This window comes from Electrona antarctica, assembly GCF_951216825.1.
Source record: "Electrona antarctica genome assembly, chromosome: 2".
In the NCBI taxonomy this organism is placed as follows: Eukaryota; Metazoa; Chordata; class Actinopteri; order Myctophiformes; family Myctophidae; genus Electrona; species Electrona antarctica.
Genome location: NC_136807.1, coordinates 36,944,169 through 36,962,075, shown reverse-complemented (window position 1 = coordinate 36,962,075; position 17,907 = coordinate 36,944,169). Strand labels below are relative to the sequence as shown.

At 40.4% G+C, this 17,907-nt stretch overlaps 2 protein-coding genes across 3 annotated transcripts; both read right to left on the bottom strand.

Annotated features, from left to right (window-relative positions):
• Positions 1-97: 97 nt before the first annotated feature.
• On the bottom strand, positions 98-8,632 carry eif2s2 (eukaryotic translation initiation factor 2, subunit 2 beta). Its single transcript, XM_079492427.1, has 9 exons — positions 8,473-8,632; positions 7,592-7,769; positions 5,413-5,513; positions 4,672-4,804; positions 4,250-4,350; positions 3,917-4,065; positions 2,831-2,887; positions 2,450-2,535; positions 98-2,075 (listed from the first exon to the last, which is right to left on the bottom strand). Exons 1-9 carry the CDS (start codon positions 8,485-8,487, stop codon positions 1,900-1,902), a joined length of 996 nt encoding a protein of 331 aa, XP_079348553.1. The 5' UTR covers positions 8,488-8,632; the 3' UTR covers positions 98-1,899.
• A 508-nt stretch (positions 8,633-9,140) lies between these two features.
• Positions 9,141-17,167, bottom strand: LOC306915202 (charged multivesicular body protein 4b). Of its 2 annotated transcripts, none has more exons than XM_079492473.1 (5): positions 16,845-17,167; positions 14,875-15,052; positions 12,580-12,694; positions 11,625-11,751; positions 9,141-10,511 (listed from the first exon to the last, which is right to left on the bottom strand). In XM_079492473.1, the coding sequence occupies exons 1-5, from the start codon at positions 17,026-17,028 to the stop codon at positions 10,438-10,440; spliced, it is 678 nt and encodes a 225-aa protein (XP_079348599.1). In that variant the 5' UTR covers positions 17,029-17,167; the 3' UTR covers positions 9,141-10,437. The 2 variants fall into 2 exon arrangements, with proteins under 2 accessions (XP_079348599.1, XP_079348600.1); XM_079492474.1 differs by having other exon boundaries at positions 9,141-10,508; positions 16,845-17,166.
• Between the last annotated feature and the right edge of the window lie 740 nt (positions 17,168-17,907).

Here is a 17,907-nt window from a genome sequence, read left to right as displayed (position 1 = left end):
AAGACAAGGTAGACATTCTCACAAGAGCCACATTGTGTAGTTAAATTATAACCAATTCAGTTGTACAGCCATCAATTTGAATGAAAGAGAACAGTGATAGGGAGCAAGTTGAATATTTTATTTGTGTAAAAACCAGATTTAAAATGATTTCTATCAAGGTCTTTTCATCCATCGCCAATTCAACAAGACAGTTTAATTTAGTTTCACTCAAACAAAAATGCATCCATTTCAGATTAGAAAAGGTCTTAGGATATTTTCAATAGTACACAACAGTGTTATTTTCACGACAGTAAAGATTTTTGGCAAAGTATTCAATTTATTCAAATTATGGATGTTTAATTTCAAAATGTAACTCTTCACTTGCTGCCTTGCTTGGGTTGTATATTTTCTGGATCTTAGTTGAAATAAATGACCCAATATGGACATCTGCTTTGAGGTGCCAGTTCACTGACTATATGTTGATATCGAAGGGCAGCAGTGCTGAGAAAAAGGAAAATGCTGTCGCTTATGCTGTGTATTTCAGTGAGAGAATTCCCAGTCAACGTTAGCTAGGCAACCAGTTTCACATGACAAAACCTTGTATTGGGCACTTGATTTTCAGTCTCACATCCGCATCTCTCCACCTAGGTAGAACGTGTTGAACTAAACTGCAGGAACCAAAGAAAAAGAGCAATTGCTCATCAATGCCACCGTCATAGTCCATGTTGGGATAGCTCTTATTCTTCTTAATCAGTTAGCTGAAAATAAACCCTTGTAAAGAGTCTCTTGGGCAACTAGCAACAGTTGACAACTCTCCCCAGTGTACTGTATACTGTAACCTTGTCTTTCTGATATATCTCGTTATGAGCTAGGGTAGAGGACTGTTTTATGGGACCTAGGGTCATTAACCTACCAGAGAACAGGCAGCATGCTACCCATTGTGGATTCATTATCAGGAGAAAACAGTGATAAATGACATTCCAGTCATTACAGCCTACGGTATAATGGGTTGCCTATTGTGTCTCGCCCCAAAAACAGCACATCTACAAGCTCACAATGCAGGCGTTAAGGCCAAGATGTTATGGAGCAAATAAAGGCGCTCTGGTTGTAGATCACCTAGCAAGAAGACACTTTTGTTTTCAGAGCAATCTCCATTTAAAGCTACAATCTTCAAATTATTTTGATGAACAAAATATATCAATGTGAGTCAAGACTTCTTTCAGGACATCGATGGCTTTCTCCAAAGTTTATTTTATCTGGGTTGTCAACAAAATGTGCTTTTTGATGTCAGTGAGCAAGAGGTTCAAACTTGTTATATATATATGGTATATAGTATAAATAGCACATCTGCAGTAGTTGTTATTTTAACCAATTAAAATCCCGGGTGTTAGAATTGCAATTAACTGTTGGGAACTTGGGATGACATCAAACTTACAGATTGCAGCTTTAAATTACTCAAAACACATCCAACTGGTTCGATATGTGGTGCTTGTACATCAGAGAGGAAGGGAGATGAAGGAATCAAGTAATGTTAATTCGGAATTCCCAGGAGGGGGAATCAAGGATAAAAAGCAAATGAAAAAACCTAGCGACTGGGAGAGAGTTGGGTTTATAACAGAGACTGCAAAATGCACCAATGTGAATTGTACATAACACATCTTCTGTTTGTGGCCCTGCCTGTGAACACCCCTAACCCCTTCATATATTCTTCAAACCACTCAACTTTAGCCTCTCTCTCACACACCGTTGCATGGTTGGGCTGAATCAAAGCCTATCAAACAGCCCAAACTCCACCTGCCCAATACAGAAAGTCCAGTTTTAAATCACAACGGGGCGTCTAGCCACCTCGCCCCAAGTCATCCTCCCCAAGTAGAGAGGGGGGGAGCCAGAGAGGGAGGGCAGCCCCGGGTAGGTGACCTCTTAGTTGGCTTTGGCGCGGAGCTGTGCCCTCTTGCCCGTGACAGCCTGGAATCCGGTCTTGATGCTAGCGACCGAGCAGCGGGAGTGGCAGGTCTCACATTGTAGGAAGTAGAGACGAGTGTCCTTTTGGAGGATGGTGTCTGGAGAGCGGCAAGTGTGACACGTCACATATTCCTCTGTTGGGGGCGTGATGGGAAAATGGAATTAATGTCAGAATAAGATCAATGGAAATCTTCTTTCTTATCCACATGTGGAAACTTTGTCTTTTATTTCACAGCAGTTTTAAGAATGAGACTGTACACAATACATTTGTGAACAAACACTGCAAGATATATATATATATATATATATATATATATATATATATATATATATATATATATAAGCAAAAGTCCTGGCCATCATCCATGGCAACATAAACAATAGTAAGACAATATTACTAAAATATTACAAAGAATTATACAAAATGTAAAAAAATAGAACTGAGAAACGCAATTCACTTTTGACAGCGAACGTATTTGAATAATGGTGGAAAATGGGTCTCACTTACTGATATATCTTCTCAATACGTTTTCTATCTGTTTCTGCTGAAATCTGCCTTTAATCACAAGCTGGTTATTTCCATCTATGGAGCCACTGTTGGGAAAAAATGTTAAACAAACTTAACATCAACACGTAAAAAAAAGAAAATTGTCTACATAATCAGATGTCAATTTGAGGTTTTATTGGTAGAATAAATGAATGATTAAGTTCCACACACACAGAAACATGTGGCAGAAACAATGAGTAGAAATTAATTTTATCTGGTCCATATTGTTACAAAAAGATGGTAAAGAAAAACAAAACCCCACTGTAAATATGAATTGATTTTGAGTTAAATGGATAAATTATCCTATAAAATTATGGATTTATAGTAAATAACATGTATTACCTTGTACCCAACTCAGCCAAGAGGAAAGCCAGGAGATGCTTTGGCTGACGATGCAACCTGTAATAAGCCACACAAAATGCCATTTAAAAAAAAAAAGACAATCAGGAGGATATTTCATTTGTTTTCTTTGAATCTCTTTTGAGCTACTTTTGTACTTTTACTTGACTTTCAATAAGTAATCTTGCTTCTATCTGGGCAATATTTAAGTCAACCAACAGTACAAATGCTAAAGGAAAAAATGACATTGATGAAAAGACAGACAGACAGACACACAGACACACACACACGCACACGCACACGCACACGCACACGCACACGCACACGCACACGCACACGCACACACACACACACACACACACACACACACACACACACACACACACACACACACACACACACACACACACACGCACACGCACACGCACACGCACACACACACACACACACCAAGTGCTGCACAATTCTAGCTCAAATGTGAATCTCGATTTTCCTCCACAAGAATTGAGATCACGATGAAAATTAGTGATGCACCGAATATTCGTTCGCAGAAAATATTCGGCAGAAGATATTCGGCAGAAGATATTCGGCAGAAAATGGCTAAAAATGCATTTTCGGCCTATTCGGTTTCGGCCCGAATAGGCAGAAAATGGCTAAAATGCATTTTCGGCCTATTCGGTTTCGGCCCGAATGGGCAGAAAATATATCACCGAATAGTGTATGCAATTAATGCATTCAAAAGAGATGAATAAATGTTTTAGGGACCCATAATAGTGATTATAATTGAAGTTAAGTTTTGCCATAAATCAGGTAGCTTTAAGCAATAGTAGGAAAAAAGATATACAATATTAATCATATATATATATATATATATATATATATATATATATATATATATATATATATATATATATATAAATAAATAAATAAAAACCACAAGAGTACCTAAAATGAATTGGACAGCCAACTAGTGCTGCACGATTCTTCACAAATGAGTCTGAATCTAGATCTATTTTTGATTAATTGTGCTATGCAGATACAGGCAGTGTAATGGAAGCCGAAGCTCAATGGAGAAGGGAGGTGACTTACAGTTTGCAGATGTCTGTGAAGTTTACAAAGGACGTTTTCTTGGTACCCACTCGCACCACCTGAGGAGGCTTCATCACAAACTTCCTCTTCTCTCCAGCCACCATGTCTGGGTTCTTCTCCCTCATGATGTTGAAAACTCGGTTGAGCAGCTGAATGGAATAGCAGAGAGTCATCGTCATCATAAATATAGAATCACAAGATTCACAACTCCTTGGTAGTGCCTCAGTGTACTCACAATGAAAACAGGAGAGGACATTACACAGTTATCAGTTAGTTAGTTGAGGAAAGAAGGTGAGAGCTTGTGCAGGTGTACATTTATGTTATCTCTCCTACCTCGTCATAGGAGTAGTCTCTCTCTGTACCAGCCCAGGATGGTCCCATGGAGGAGCTAAATGAGATTCCATCGTTTTTCCCAAATTCGTCTTCCTCAAATGCTGCCAACACATTGTACAACACATCATTATACATGTAGTACACTAGAACATGTACTGGCCACTACTAAGAATAAACTTTATGTATATTGCACTTTGAAGTGTTTTACTAAATAAAATAACTAAGATACATGCATATTACATAACCACATAAAAGTACAGTAGGAAGAATACAGAATACAACTAAATGGAAAAAGACAGAAGTACGGCATTCACAGAGCCTTCTGTCTATATCATGGTTCGTATTTATAAAACATATTACAAGACTGGACTTAACATAGTGTTTTACAGTCCTATTTTTTCTTTTCAGTCATTGATCCTCACCGTCATCTTTTTCCAACAGCAACTCTCCCTCCTCAAAGTCCACTTTTTTGGGCTTCTTCTTCTTGGCTGGAAGCATGAGATCAAGATCGTCCTCCTCTATAGCCTCTATCGGCTCACTTTCAATCTTCAGCTCCTGGTGTCATATGAAACAAAAGACATGTTCAGTGTGGGATAAGAATCCTGAGCCGATCCAGTAACAAAAAGGAGATCAGATTTCGACTGACACCAATATGAACGTGTTTACAAAGCATGACATATCCAAAAGCTGCTGCTTTCATCGGCAATGTTTATCTGAAGTGTCATTAGCCTGTTCATCCCAGCTAGACTAAAATGATAAATGAACAAGCTTGTCTCTTGTCAATAACATGGAACACAGACTGCAGTAGTCAAAAGTGGTGACATAGAAATACTTAACAGCATGTTGGTTACAGAATTCACTAATCTTTCCTAACTTTTTCTTCCTTTACTGAATTCAAATGTCCTTTTATAATTTGTGTATTTTGCTTCTGCAAAGCACATTTAATTTCCTTCTTGTTGAAATATACAAGCTATACAACTAAACTTGCTCAAAGAAAATGGAAACTACGCCAACATCCCAAATTATGGATTTGAAGAAGATGAAAGAGGTGAGCTTCCAGACACTGTCAAACATGTACATTTGTACACTATCATTTTCAAATGTGACTTTACAGTGTACCAATTTGGCTGGTGAAGCAGAAAAGAGACCACAACTGAACTAACCTTAATTCCCTCCTCAACTTCATTATCAAACACTTTCTTCGGTTTCTTCTTTTTTTTCTTCTGGTTGAAGAAGTTCAGGTCATCCAGATCGTCAGATTGTTCTACGAAGAGATAAACCAATTAAGCATTGACATCTGGAGTGCCCTGCCCCAGTTTCAGACCATGTAAAACTTTTCCATCATGTTAATAATACCACATCTAGAAAGAGTCAAAGCTCAAACTTTAAAGCTCACAAAGTGTTGTACGGTGAGCTTGTAGTTATTATATATTCTTTAATTATATTTTTGGGGGGCTTTTCTGCCTTTATTGATAGATTGACAGTAGGCTGACAAGAGATGGGGGGTGACACGCGGGATGCATACTTAGTTTAGACTAGTCATTGGTTAGACATGGGTTAAGGTTAGGTTTAGGTGTGCTGCCCCGTGGGAGGTTAGGTTTAGGGTGAGGGTTTGAGATAGGTTGTAGTTGTAGGACTAATGACTGGTCTAACCAATGACTAGTCTAAACCAAAAACTGTCTAAACTAAGTACTGCACCCGTGACACGCAGCAATGGGAGTCGAACCCACGACACGCTGTATTACCAAATTTACCAGCCTAGGTGTACAGACGGCTACACCAGCTGCCCGGGCCGATTTTCTATTAACGTATTTTTGAAAACTTTGGGCAATAATGGCATGCCCAACATAGGGACACCAGGTTGATGGCTAAAAACAATGGCATATTACTCTAAATTGGCCAGACGGCCAAACCAATATTGGTCGGGCTGTAGTTCAAATCTCTCCCATGACCTGTATTACATGATGTCATGTCCTCACACAGGGCAGGGTATATTGTATATACAAAAGCTAAATTAATCTACATAATTTTCTCTGTCCAGCAATTCCAGGTGGCAGATGTGTTGCACTGGGTGGCAAACTGCACACAGAAGTTTGATGGAATGCATTGTACCGGTAATCAGATTCATAATGGGAGCTAGGTGGACCAGCTTATGAACAAACTGAACGACTGCAACCTTGTTCCAGGAAAATAAATGAAAAACAAATCACATGTTGCTCTCTGGAAGTGACAGAAACAATTAAGTTGTATCTACAAGGAAGTACTTCGAAAAAAAAGATGTCAAGATAGCAAATGAGCCCTCTCATCCACTCTGCAGGGAGTTCGAACTACTTTCCTCTGGTAGACAGTACAAAGTACCAAAAGCTAACCGTAACATCTTTAAAAATTCCTTCATTCCTAATGCCATTAACCACTTGAGCCCCAATGCCCCCGCCGTCGGGGGCGATGACTGTTTACCTCTGAACAGCACTCAATAAATCTATTCAGACCTAATCAATCTGCAATTGCAGCAATGTTGATTCTGGGGATTTTCCCCTGGACCCCGCTGGGGCTTAACAGGGCACTAAATGATACCATGTCTTGCTAGATTTGTTTTTTGTTATGTATTTGCCACTGTTGTGCTTTTTTACCATGAACATAATTGTGTAAGTGTTGTTGTCGTTGTTTGTTTTTACTGTTGTTTGAGACCGAAGACAAATTTCCACACGTGGACAATAAATTAAACTAACTAACTCACTCTGCTGTGTTGGTTTTCTATGTGCACACAGTATAATTTTATTGAGGTATCTAAAGAGCAGAGCAAGTTTCTGACCAAAGTATGTGCTGTTATGACGAAAATGCCTGACAACCAAATCTTGCAATACTACTGAGCCATAAACGATACCTGCCCCTGTTTAGATGCCTCAATAAAATTAAAGGGCCACTTCACGCCTTTTGCAACCAGATCTTATTTTAATGATGTTTGGGAGACAACACTTTCCTGGAGTTATGTGGGTAATATGTTTTTTTTTTAGTATTTAAAAGTGTTGGTGTCACTTCCTTCCTGGACTACTGCCTCCCCATCAGGGCTCCAGACTAAGGAGGTCCCTACGTCCCAGGGACTATACAATATCTATTTGGGACTTAAATTGATCTCAGCCGGGACGGTTTCTGAAACGATTATATGACAAAGGTCGCAAAACTCACAATCCTTCAGAAATAGTGTTTATTCATTAGCAATAGCTGGTCCAGCTGGCTCGATGGCGCATGCCCAGCTTCCATTCCTTCTTAATTAAGTTCCTTGATTAATTGCCCTCTTCGTGCTTCTCTCCATTGACAAATACCCAGAAGTCATCCCTTTACCTTTCTTCTTTCCTTCATCCTCATCTAGATCCAGCTCCAGCTCTCCTCCCTCTGGTTCCACCTCCTTCGCCTCTATCTCCTTGGACTCCTCTCCTCCCCCCTCTCCTCCTTCCTCATCCAGCATGAAGGGCTTCTTCTTCTTCTTCTTTTTCTTGGTCATGTTGGGGTCGAAAATCATCTAAAAGTAAAGGAGAAGAGGAATGCAACTGTTTAATATTGAGGTTGACATGTTAATAGGGGACCTCAGTATGTCACATGCTTCAGGGCAGTTTTATGTGAGGTTGACATGTTAATAGGGGACCTCAGTATGTCACATGCTTCAGGGCAGTTTTATGTGAGGTTGACATGTTAATAGGGAACCTCAGTATGTCACATGTCAGTTTGATGTGGTTCATATCTTGGCTGCAATTTACTAGAACGTTGACAGATGACCCGTCAACGTTCTTTACAAACACCATGAACAATGAAACACTACGAGACAACACTTCTGAACACATTGACCGTTGCCAGTGGAGCACGTCAAAAGGCCGGGCAGCTAACGTTAGCTTAAATTAGCCAGATGTTTTTTTCAATAACCATTGTATGGTTAGTGACACGGAAGATTGATGTGTCACACTGAATAAAAATTAACAAAACGATTTAGCAGTGAAGCGTGCAAGTGAAATATGTGTAAGTTTTCTACAGTCTACAGCTTTCGGCTGCCGTTCGAGGTAGATGGTTCATTGTAGCCATGTGGAGAACGGCACCAGGGAGTGGACAAACGCTGAACAGGAGGCCCAAAGTCATTCTATCAACGATCACGTCTTATATTTCATCTTTTCGCCAGAAACTACGGTAGAGATCTATAGGCAGAAATTAGTAGATGTGATCCGATGGCTCACCTCGTCTCCTGACATGTTTGCGAACTAGAAATAGCCTGGAATCTGTTGGGTTTGATCCTTCGAACGGTCTCACTCACTGCGCCGAAAAATGTCTTGCATCAGCGTTGGACTCGCAGTGCGCACGCGTGAACATGCCAACTCGTTACGTCAGTACTACGCGACGCTGGGCCGCATTCAAGACCAAGAAAATCAGTGTTGCACATAGGTGTTGCATAATATAATGTTCCTGCAACATTTTCAACAGATATTGATCTCTTTGCCAGTGAGTGACCGACTGTGTTGCTTTGAATATGAAAACATGGAAACTGTCACAGGTGAGTAATGGCAGAGAGGAAGAGGCACAGTGACAATGATCGCTGTACAGCTGCCAAAATATCAGATATGGACCCATGTCTCCCATCCTGGTTACACAGTGCCAGTGGACACAAAGCTTTTTATGGGTATATATCCACATGACATGATAGATATTCATATGAGCCAGGGTACTGGGTGATAAGGCTATATGGAAAAAATATAATAATCACTGTCTCACACTAAGGGCTATGGGCAAGTAACAAAGATCCAAAACAATTTCCAACATGGGGCCTGGGAGGAGATATTGTATGCAATGCAATTTTGGCATTTTAATCCATACACATTGATATAATACATAAGAACATCGCTTCCACCACAGTAAAAGAATTGAGAGCTTTAATGATTTTTCCAAATAATATTCTCATCTGGATAAATAAAACATAGAAATGCAAACATGCTTGCCCATCCTTGTTACATGTTTTTCTATGTAAAAAATGTACAACATGTTTCTGAAAAAGTAAGTCAATTCCTCAAATCCAAAACTCTGATATTGTAGACTATCTTCATCTTATATAAACCACCGCCAACTTTTATGAAATTAATGTGTGACACATGTTTTTTTTTTACAATTTAAATTGAAAAATAAAAATCCATATGAAACAAAACAAAAGACCCAGACAGACAACAGGATGCAGGGGTTGGGTTAATATAGTCTCTCTTTTACTAGCCGTGCGGTGTGTGAGAACTGTTATGAATGTCCTGTTGTTGCATGCGTCACACAACATGAACAAAACCCTTCAATGTCAGCAAAAATAGAAACTAAAAAGGACATTTGGGGTATATTTACACCAAATAAGTAACAAGAACCACTGGTGAGGATGTTTGTTGGGGTTTGGGGATTGTAAGTGACAAAAGTAGCACAGGAGGCAGGAAAACGAGGATGAAACCTGTAACAAAAACTGTTTGATAAATTCTGGAAACTCTGTATTGTAATATAAGTGTTTATAGCTTCTTATCCACCTTGTGCATGCTCAGTTGGCATCCCATTCTCAGGATCAATTAACAAAACAGAGAGTGAAGAGTATTATCATTGTTAATATTATTATTATTGAAACATCCAGCTAGTTCAGTGCCAACAAAGACAAGTAAATATACCGTATATGTCAGATACAGGCCCTTCAGGGCTTCAATTCCCACAATGAAATTCTTCTGGCATTCGGTGATGTGAGCCAACATGTCTATAGGCAACCTAGACAATAGTCTAGCCATAATTCAATTGTCAAACCATGGAAACCACAATATTATGTTCATCAATCATATATAAATATGATTTCTGTGGCTAGCATGATAGCCGATGTCTGACGCCTGGGCCTTGGAGTGTTACTGTTGTATCGTAATCAAGGGTACAAACTTTAAGTGATTTTATCAAGCTACATTTATAGCTTTGAAAAATAACCATGACATACTCTCATGAGCACTGGGTGTGTCTGTTCTCTGGATTTGGGTTGCCAAGGGGAGGGAAAGGTATAACTCTACAGCAATTTTGCCACGTTTTGTAGTGTTACAAGATGATCAGCTCTCCTCAGACACACAAAACAACCACACTCAATATCCCATAAGTCCATTCATTCCCACAATGTCTTCTTCTCTCTCTGTATGTGATGTACGCGTCTACATGGCCTCCATTGCCCAGCGCTGTAGATCCTCCATGTCGTCCTCTTCCTCGTCTTTCTCTTTCTTGGCTGTGGGGCAACAAAATGCACAATGCGAGAGATTAGATTTCGATTAGAGCGAGATCAGATTGCATGATATGCCTAATATCTACTCCGTCATGTCACTTGCCACAAAGACATCTTCAAGCTCACACTGTACACATCATTAGCTTGAAGATATGTCTTATTCTTAACCTTCGTGCAATCGAGTATGAATTGAGCCAAATGTATAACGCGAGCGATTTCAGTACATTGTTGTCGGATTGCATATTAATTCCATTCGTAATGTTTTTGACATGTTGACTAGTCTCGAGTCAATATCCATAGTTCAGTCTGGAGTCTGGACTAGCTTGTTTGATCTATAAACACATAAGTGATAATAAAAGGAAGCATTTCAACATTTCTCTATTTATACAAAAACAAGTGCTTATTAGTTGGGGAGAATAACATGAGGCAGGGTCAGGGTGTGAACAATACAGGGAGTGTTCATCATGACACATCCATCTTGTGGATAAATAGCAAGTACATGTGGCTGTACTTTGTACTAATTACCATAGTTAAATTACAAAATACAAACATAAATCTAATAAAAACATAAAAATGTGACGGATAGTGAGTGACAGCATCAAGTCAATCAGCCAAAGCCCCTTCATTTTGAGCTTCAACACAAGTACGTACAGTAAGTAGCAGGGCTTATAATTGGTATCAGCAGAGAGCGATGGTGTCTATCCCCTTTTCAATGCACTAGACCCCTGGGAGATGGATTGCTGAGGTGGAGCGCAACACCTACTATCAGCTCCCAGTACTTATATAATTAATTTATTCAATATCTTCCCATTGAGATACAAGATATTTTTTTACGAGGGAGCCCTGTTTAGAGCCATGCTTCTCATACGCTGAGTTGATGGAACCTTGTGTCCCAAAGGCGAGTGCTGTACTGACTGAGCAACCCAGAAATAAAATACATAAATAGATTTCTGGTGGTCATTTTGGCATGTATGTCAGGGGCAGATACTCCAGAATAAAAATTGTGTTTAGATACATTTCTTTCCAGTGAAAGTCATCATATAAAAAAAACTTTATTTAATTAAAAAGGTTTCACAGTATGATTTTAATAAAATGTTAAATAATAATAATGTTTCTCACCAGGTCTGGCGGGTAAGGAGGTGGAAGGCACGTTAGGCAGCGGGACATTCTCCGTCCCACCAATCTCCAGCAGGTTCTTGTCCAGCTCTTCCTGTTCCAACTCATCCAACTCAGCCAGCAGCTCATCCTGAGGACCACACAGCACACCACTTAGGAATCATTCACCATTACTAGTAACCTTTAGTATGCATTTATACTGTTTAACACTATGGTAGAGGGATAAAAATAAGACAAACTAAACAAAAACAAAGACAGGATGAAATGTGATGGATGTATGGACATAGTTATGACTCCTTCATCCACATCCTTGTGTGTGTATGTAAAGGTGAGGTAAGAAACCCATCTATGGTGTTAATAGTATACCACAACATAATTTATATAAGGACGTACATTCTGGAACAGAGGTTGAACTGTGAGTAACCATGGACTCCGTAAACATAATGGGCCTGGTAAGCCTCTCCCAACTCCTGACTCACCTGCTAAACAGGTGATTCCTCATACCCGCTTTTGTATTGCATTCACTGATTACATGACACTTGAGGGCGAAGTTATATATAGCCTCACTAGGTTTAATCTGGTCCATCTATTGCAGCAGAACTCATTGGGAAGTACCCGGTTAGGACTACTACTACATTTAATTAATTCTACCTACTTTGACTGTCAACATATCCCTTTATCTGTTATTGCAATACATATCAGCACATTCAAAACTGAGGTTGATGCTGACGCTGTGGACATCACCTCATCCAAGGACAATATTTAGACAGATATTCAAAGTGGGAGTAGGAATGAGGTGTGGGATTATGCTAATTCCACTGAAGTGAGATTTGTTTCACCCTCTTAGCTTTCTAAACAATTTCAAGTGGCACCTTCAACTTTCGTTGTAATAATAACTTTGGAAGTTATGACTATAAAAACAAAAACACAGCCTTAAAAAATAAAAAAATGTTCCTACCTCGTCGAATTCCTCTCCAAAGCCCACGGGTTTTGAGATGGCATCGGAGATTTCCTGAGCCAGCTCCTGTTGCTCGGTTATGTCCTGCATGAGGTCATCGACCTTGTCAATGTCCCTGAAATGAACACCAGCATGGGAGGTTAAAAACAAATGTATAACAAAACCAAAACCGAACAAACCAAGAAGAACAGATTTTGAAGCCAAGTCGTGATGTGACATATTGTTCTTGTGGGTATAAATAAATCTTTGTACCAACACTTTCTATGGTGGCGCAATCTAGGATAGAGTGGTAGACATGCAACCAAGCCCCCAGTGAGGCTCTCCAACGTTGAGGCGCTCGGCCCTAGTGGTAAGAGCGGGGACTGCAGGCGGACCCATGGAGTTATTACAAGGAAACCCTGTGCAGCTGGGGTTTAACATTGAGCGCCCGTTTGCACTTCCGCATTTGACACCAAATTTGGTGTCCAAATCGAAAAAAACGCGGAAGTAGACAGGTTCTTCCGGGTGCTTCAAAACTGCCACTCCGGTTCAGTCTCTATCCTTTTAACCGTCTGCCCGCCGCAAACGAGGAACACGAGGGTGTAAATTAGTACCCTAGTCCGCCAAACCCGAGATTCTCGGGTTTGTATTGTTTAATCAATTTTTTTATCCGATCGTAATGCTAGCTGATGTTGCTACCCGCATCAACACAGTGGGACACTGTGGCCGCAGCCATTTTGAACATGCGCGCGCAATCGCGCATCCACTTCCAGTCTAAGCCCACCATTCACAGCTCTGTATCTCAGAAACGACATTGAGGGGCCGTTTCTGGTGAATACAAGGGTTTTCAACGGGCTGTAGCAGGCGGGCTGACACTCGCGGTTGCCTTTTTCCACCACCTACCGACACAACATCATCTGGGAGACCACACATAGCAGTTTGTCATTGTAACATGCGATTACAGATATTTGGATCTTCAAAGTAAGTGTTACGCGCGATAAAACGTCTGCAATACGCTATCCATCCATCCATCCATCTTCAGCCGCTTATCCGTAGTCGGGTCGCGGGGGCAACAGCTCCACCAGAGTGCTCCAGACTTCCCTCTCCACAGCAACATTAGTGACTTCCTCCTGGGGGATTCCGAGACGTTCCAAGGCCAGTGAGTCGATGTATTTCCTCCAACTGCGCCTTGGTCTGCCCCGGGGTCTCCTCCCAGTGGGACGTGCGTCGAGGACCTCCCTAGGGAGGCGCCCGCGAGGCATCCTAACCAGATGCCCGAACCACCTCAGCTGACTCCTTTCCAGGCGAAGGAGCAGCGGTTCTACTCCGAGTCTCTCTCGTGTGACTGAACTTCTCACCCTATCTCTAAGGGAGATGCCAGCCACCCGTCGAAGAAAACTCATTTCGGCCGCTTGTATTCGCGACCTTATTCTTTCGGTCATGACCCACACTTCATGACCATAGGTGAGAGTAGGAACGAAGATTGCTCGGTAGACAGAGAGCTTTGCCTTCTGGCTCAACTCTCTTTTCGTCACAACAGTGCGATACAGCGACTGCAATACCGCCCCTGCCGCTCCGATTCTCCGGCTGATCTCCTTCTCCGTCCTCCCCTCACTCGTGAACAAGACCCCGAGATACTTGAACTCCTTCACCTGGGGTAATGCCTCATTCCCTACCCGGACTGCACAATCCACAATACGCTAGCGAGGGATTAATTAATGCTGGCGGTAAATGTATTAATACTCTATGCATGCAACACAGGTCCTGAGACAGGAACTTGCGGTATGTGTACAAACAGGTTGAGTTATAAGGGAACGATTACACTTTCCTCAAAAAATTATTATAGAGCACAGACTTTTTACATTAAATCCTATGAGAAATTACCAAAGGCGACAGCATAAGCAAAAAGGCCCACGATGATATCGCAACATTTTTGTTGTGGTATCACGATAACGACAACATCGTTACATGGTAAAAAATAAATTAGATGCATTTTACATGCAATCATATTATTATAATATAGTCTTTGACAAATTTGCGAAAAAAAAGTCTATTTAACACTCACGCAATCATGTCACCGATTCTAATTACCTGAAGGCTGTCTATTAGTGTGGTATTGCTGCCTATGGGTCAAAAATACTTTCAGGCCTAGTTTTTGTTTGATATATCCTGTAAAAATGCCTTAGAGAAGGGACATATACATATGATTTCTGTTGTAAAACCATGAACCTTAATCTCTAATGGAATTATACTATTAATTAGCACCTAAGCAAGCAAACTCATCCATGATAAAGATGGGCCTTCTACCCTTCTTACATGTTTTCATGGGCAGACTTCATGGCCTTGGCAGCAAAGCCCATGTTCTTGAGCACTTCAGTATTGGTGTTGGCATTCTCCAGTGCCTCCCTCTGGAACTCGATGGTGGACAGTGTTCCATCGATCTGGCTCAGCTGCTTCTCATACCGCTTCTTTCTTTTCAAGGCCTGCAGAGCCGCTGCAGGGGAACAACACCAGACACACAAACAAGATGAACGGATGGATGGGTGAATAAGAGGGCTGGGCAATTAACCAAAACATATATCAAACCGATATATAGAGAACCAATAACCAAATTATAACCGAATAATAAACATGACAAATTCTAATATAGTTTAAATTTGTCTAAATCGATTAGTCTGATTAACCACCTTGTGGTATACTTAATTATACAATGGTGGCATACAAAAATAACGAAATAGCGGAAAAGAAAAACATCATAATCTAGGAAAAAGTTTGAAATAATCGAGCTATTGCTTTGAGGTCATGTTGCTTAGGCCTAGAATAGACGCATGGAGAGAGCCAGCCAGATAATGTAGATTTGTATATGGTTAAGGGGAGACAGACATACAAGAATCTAAACAGATATATATAGATTTAATATTTGATGGAATGTTGAGGGGAGATGCACATAACAGCAGGCAAACTAGTAAGTTAATAAAGATGGAGTGACAGCGATTTAGCCTTCAGTGTGGGTCAAATAACTGGTAGCAAAGGACAAGTCAGAGCTAAGAGTAAGACATTTTCTGAGACAGGAAAGGCCAGTGTGTTGTCATGACAACCTGAGCTGGTCGAACATTCTGTGTGTTACAAAATCATTTAATTTGAGAGCAGAGTGATAAAGATTCTGGCCTATTTTTTTAAAAGAGAGCTTCCAAATTCCATGTCACCGTTATAACAGGAAGGTGGGCTGCTTTTACATTTGTTTGTTCGTTCAGAGACAATTCAGAGCAACCAGGTGGATTTGATGAATGGCTATATATTAGAGTCTGTAGGTGGAGTTTTTAACGGCTCAAAGAGTTCCGAATAAAAATGAGCAATTATTCCATGTCATAACATGAACATATGATATAGATAATTGATTCACAGATAACAGCATCAGGAAATAGAAACTTGCCAGGCCATGATCAGGTGACCATCACATAGTTAAAGGGCTGTCATGGAAAATGTGTGGTTGTATGCCGCCAGTGAGATACTATGAGTCAGTCTGTTGAACTTTGTGAGGCTGGGGAGGGAAATACCCATAATGTACACAAGATAGGTTAGGCCGATATACACACACACTATCATTTTTTATTATGTTGTATAAAGATAAAAGGGTGGTACAGTATTTTAATTCCTAATTGATTGTCTTTTCTCTGTACTTTACTTCTTGCAATAAAAGTTATTGTCGATAAATAAGGCTTATTGCTGACTAACGTGACTAACATTGTTGTTTGTAAATCAGTGGGTCAATTAACATGCTATAGTTTTATATTGAAACTTTCCAGAACGTTACACTGGTCTCGTTATTGTAGTCATCACCCCGTGACAACAACTTCTCAATTAACGTCAACAGCTGACTGTAAAACAGTCGAACAAGCCTTATTTTAACGTTACAATAATAACCTCAACCTGTGTGGTTAGATCTGTCTACATAACATGTTATCACACCTCTGGATTAATTTGGATCGCAAAGTTATCAAACACGAAATCCTCACTTACACACAAGTTATATTTTGTAGTGTAATTTGAGCTTAACAACGACGACCACCGGTCTCGAGTGGTTCAACAGTCTGTAAACATCGAGCCTCGGACGGGATACAGTCTCACGGTCGCTCGACGTGAAAGTTAGCAGCTATAGCTAGCATGCTGATGCTAAATGACAGATCGAGTTTAGAGTTGTCAAGTAGCGCACTCGTATGCTACACTGGGTGCTTTAATAACCTTTCGTTGGCGAAATATTGCAGGTGTGGGGGAAAATGTCTCACCTCGTTTGTTTTTTGTGCCGTTCTTCTTTGCACAGAGCAGTTCAGCGTCTATCTTTTTTTCTAGAAATTCCTGTTTCTTCGTTAGCATCTCCTCTGTTTCTCGGAGTTTCTGGATCGCTTCTTGTGGACTGGGTCCCTTTCCTCCTTTTCCGCCTCCACCAAACATCTTAGCGAACAAAGACATATCGGAGGCAACACAAAACCTACAAAACCTAGGAAATACGTGTGGAAAAATAATCGATCTAGCTACTAAAGCTACTCTGACACTTCGCCCTGGCCCGAATTGTTGTTTTTTCTACTTCCTGGATAAGGCCTGATGACGCAATATTGTTTGTTGGGTGGGCGTTGTTCGTCGCTGATCTGTCGCCGCCTGCTGGATAAACAACCATAGAACACTGGAGGTTTTTTTGGGGATACTGACTTCAGAAATAATATGAAAGCCTGTTATGTGCCATCAGAAGATTTAATATGCCAAAGGACATAATATCGCAATTTTAGGATGGAGGACCCTGATGTGAACAAGTCTTTGTTTCTGGTTTATCCCCTTGTATTGACCTCCCTGTACTTTCGTTTGAACTGTACCCATTCTTCATTCTACAAACTGAATACAAATTTAAATCAGACTGCAGAAACCATTCCTTTACATGGGTAGAATTCCCATGCAAACTTAAAAGAAAAAGTAAACTTTCCACAAGAAGTAGTTGGGGGTTTATGTATTTTTAATTCATTATGCTACAGGATCCATAATGGTTGCTTTATCTTCTTTTAACTACATTTTGTTAATAACGTTGCTCTTTATGTTTTGAATTCCATTTTATTTTTATGTACATACAAAACAGTATCCAATTAATTTGTGGTTACATTGTGAGACTTTGTGGCCTGCATGTGTTCTGAAGCCGTTTTTCTTAAACGTAGTGTATATTCACAAGTCAGTCCTCCTTGATACCTGTGCTTGCCACCCGATCTCCAATCCCCTATGCTCCCTCAGGCAACAAAACAATATACTTCATAACAGTTGGTTGCACAGATGGCCATTTCATAGCCAAGGCAGCAACACACTACA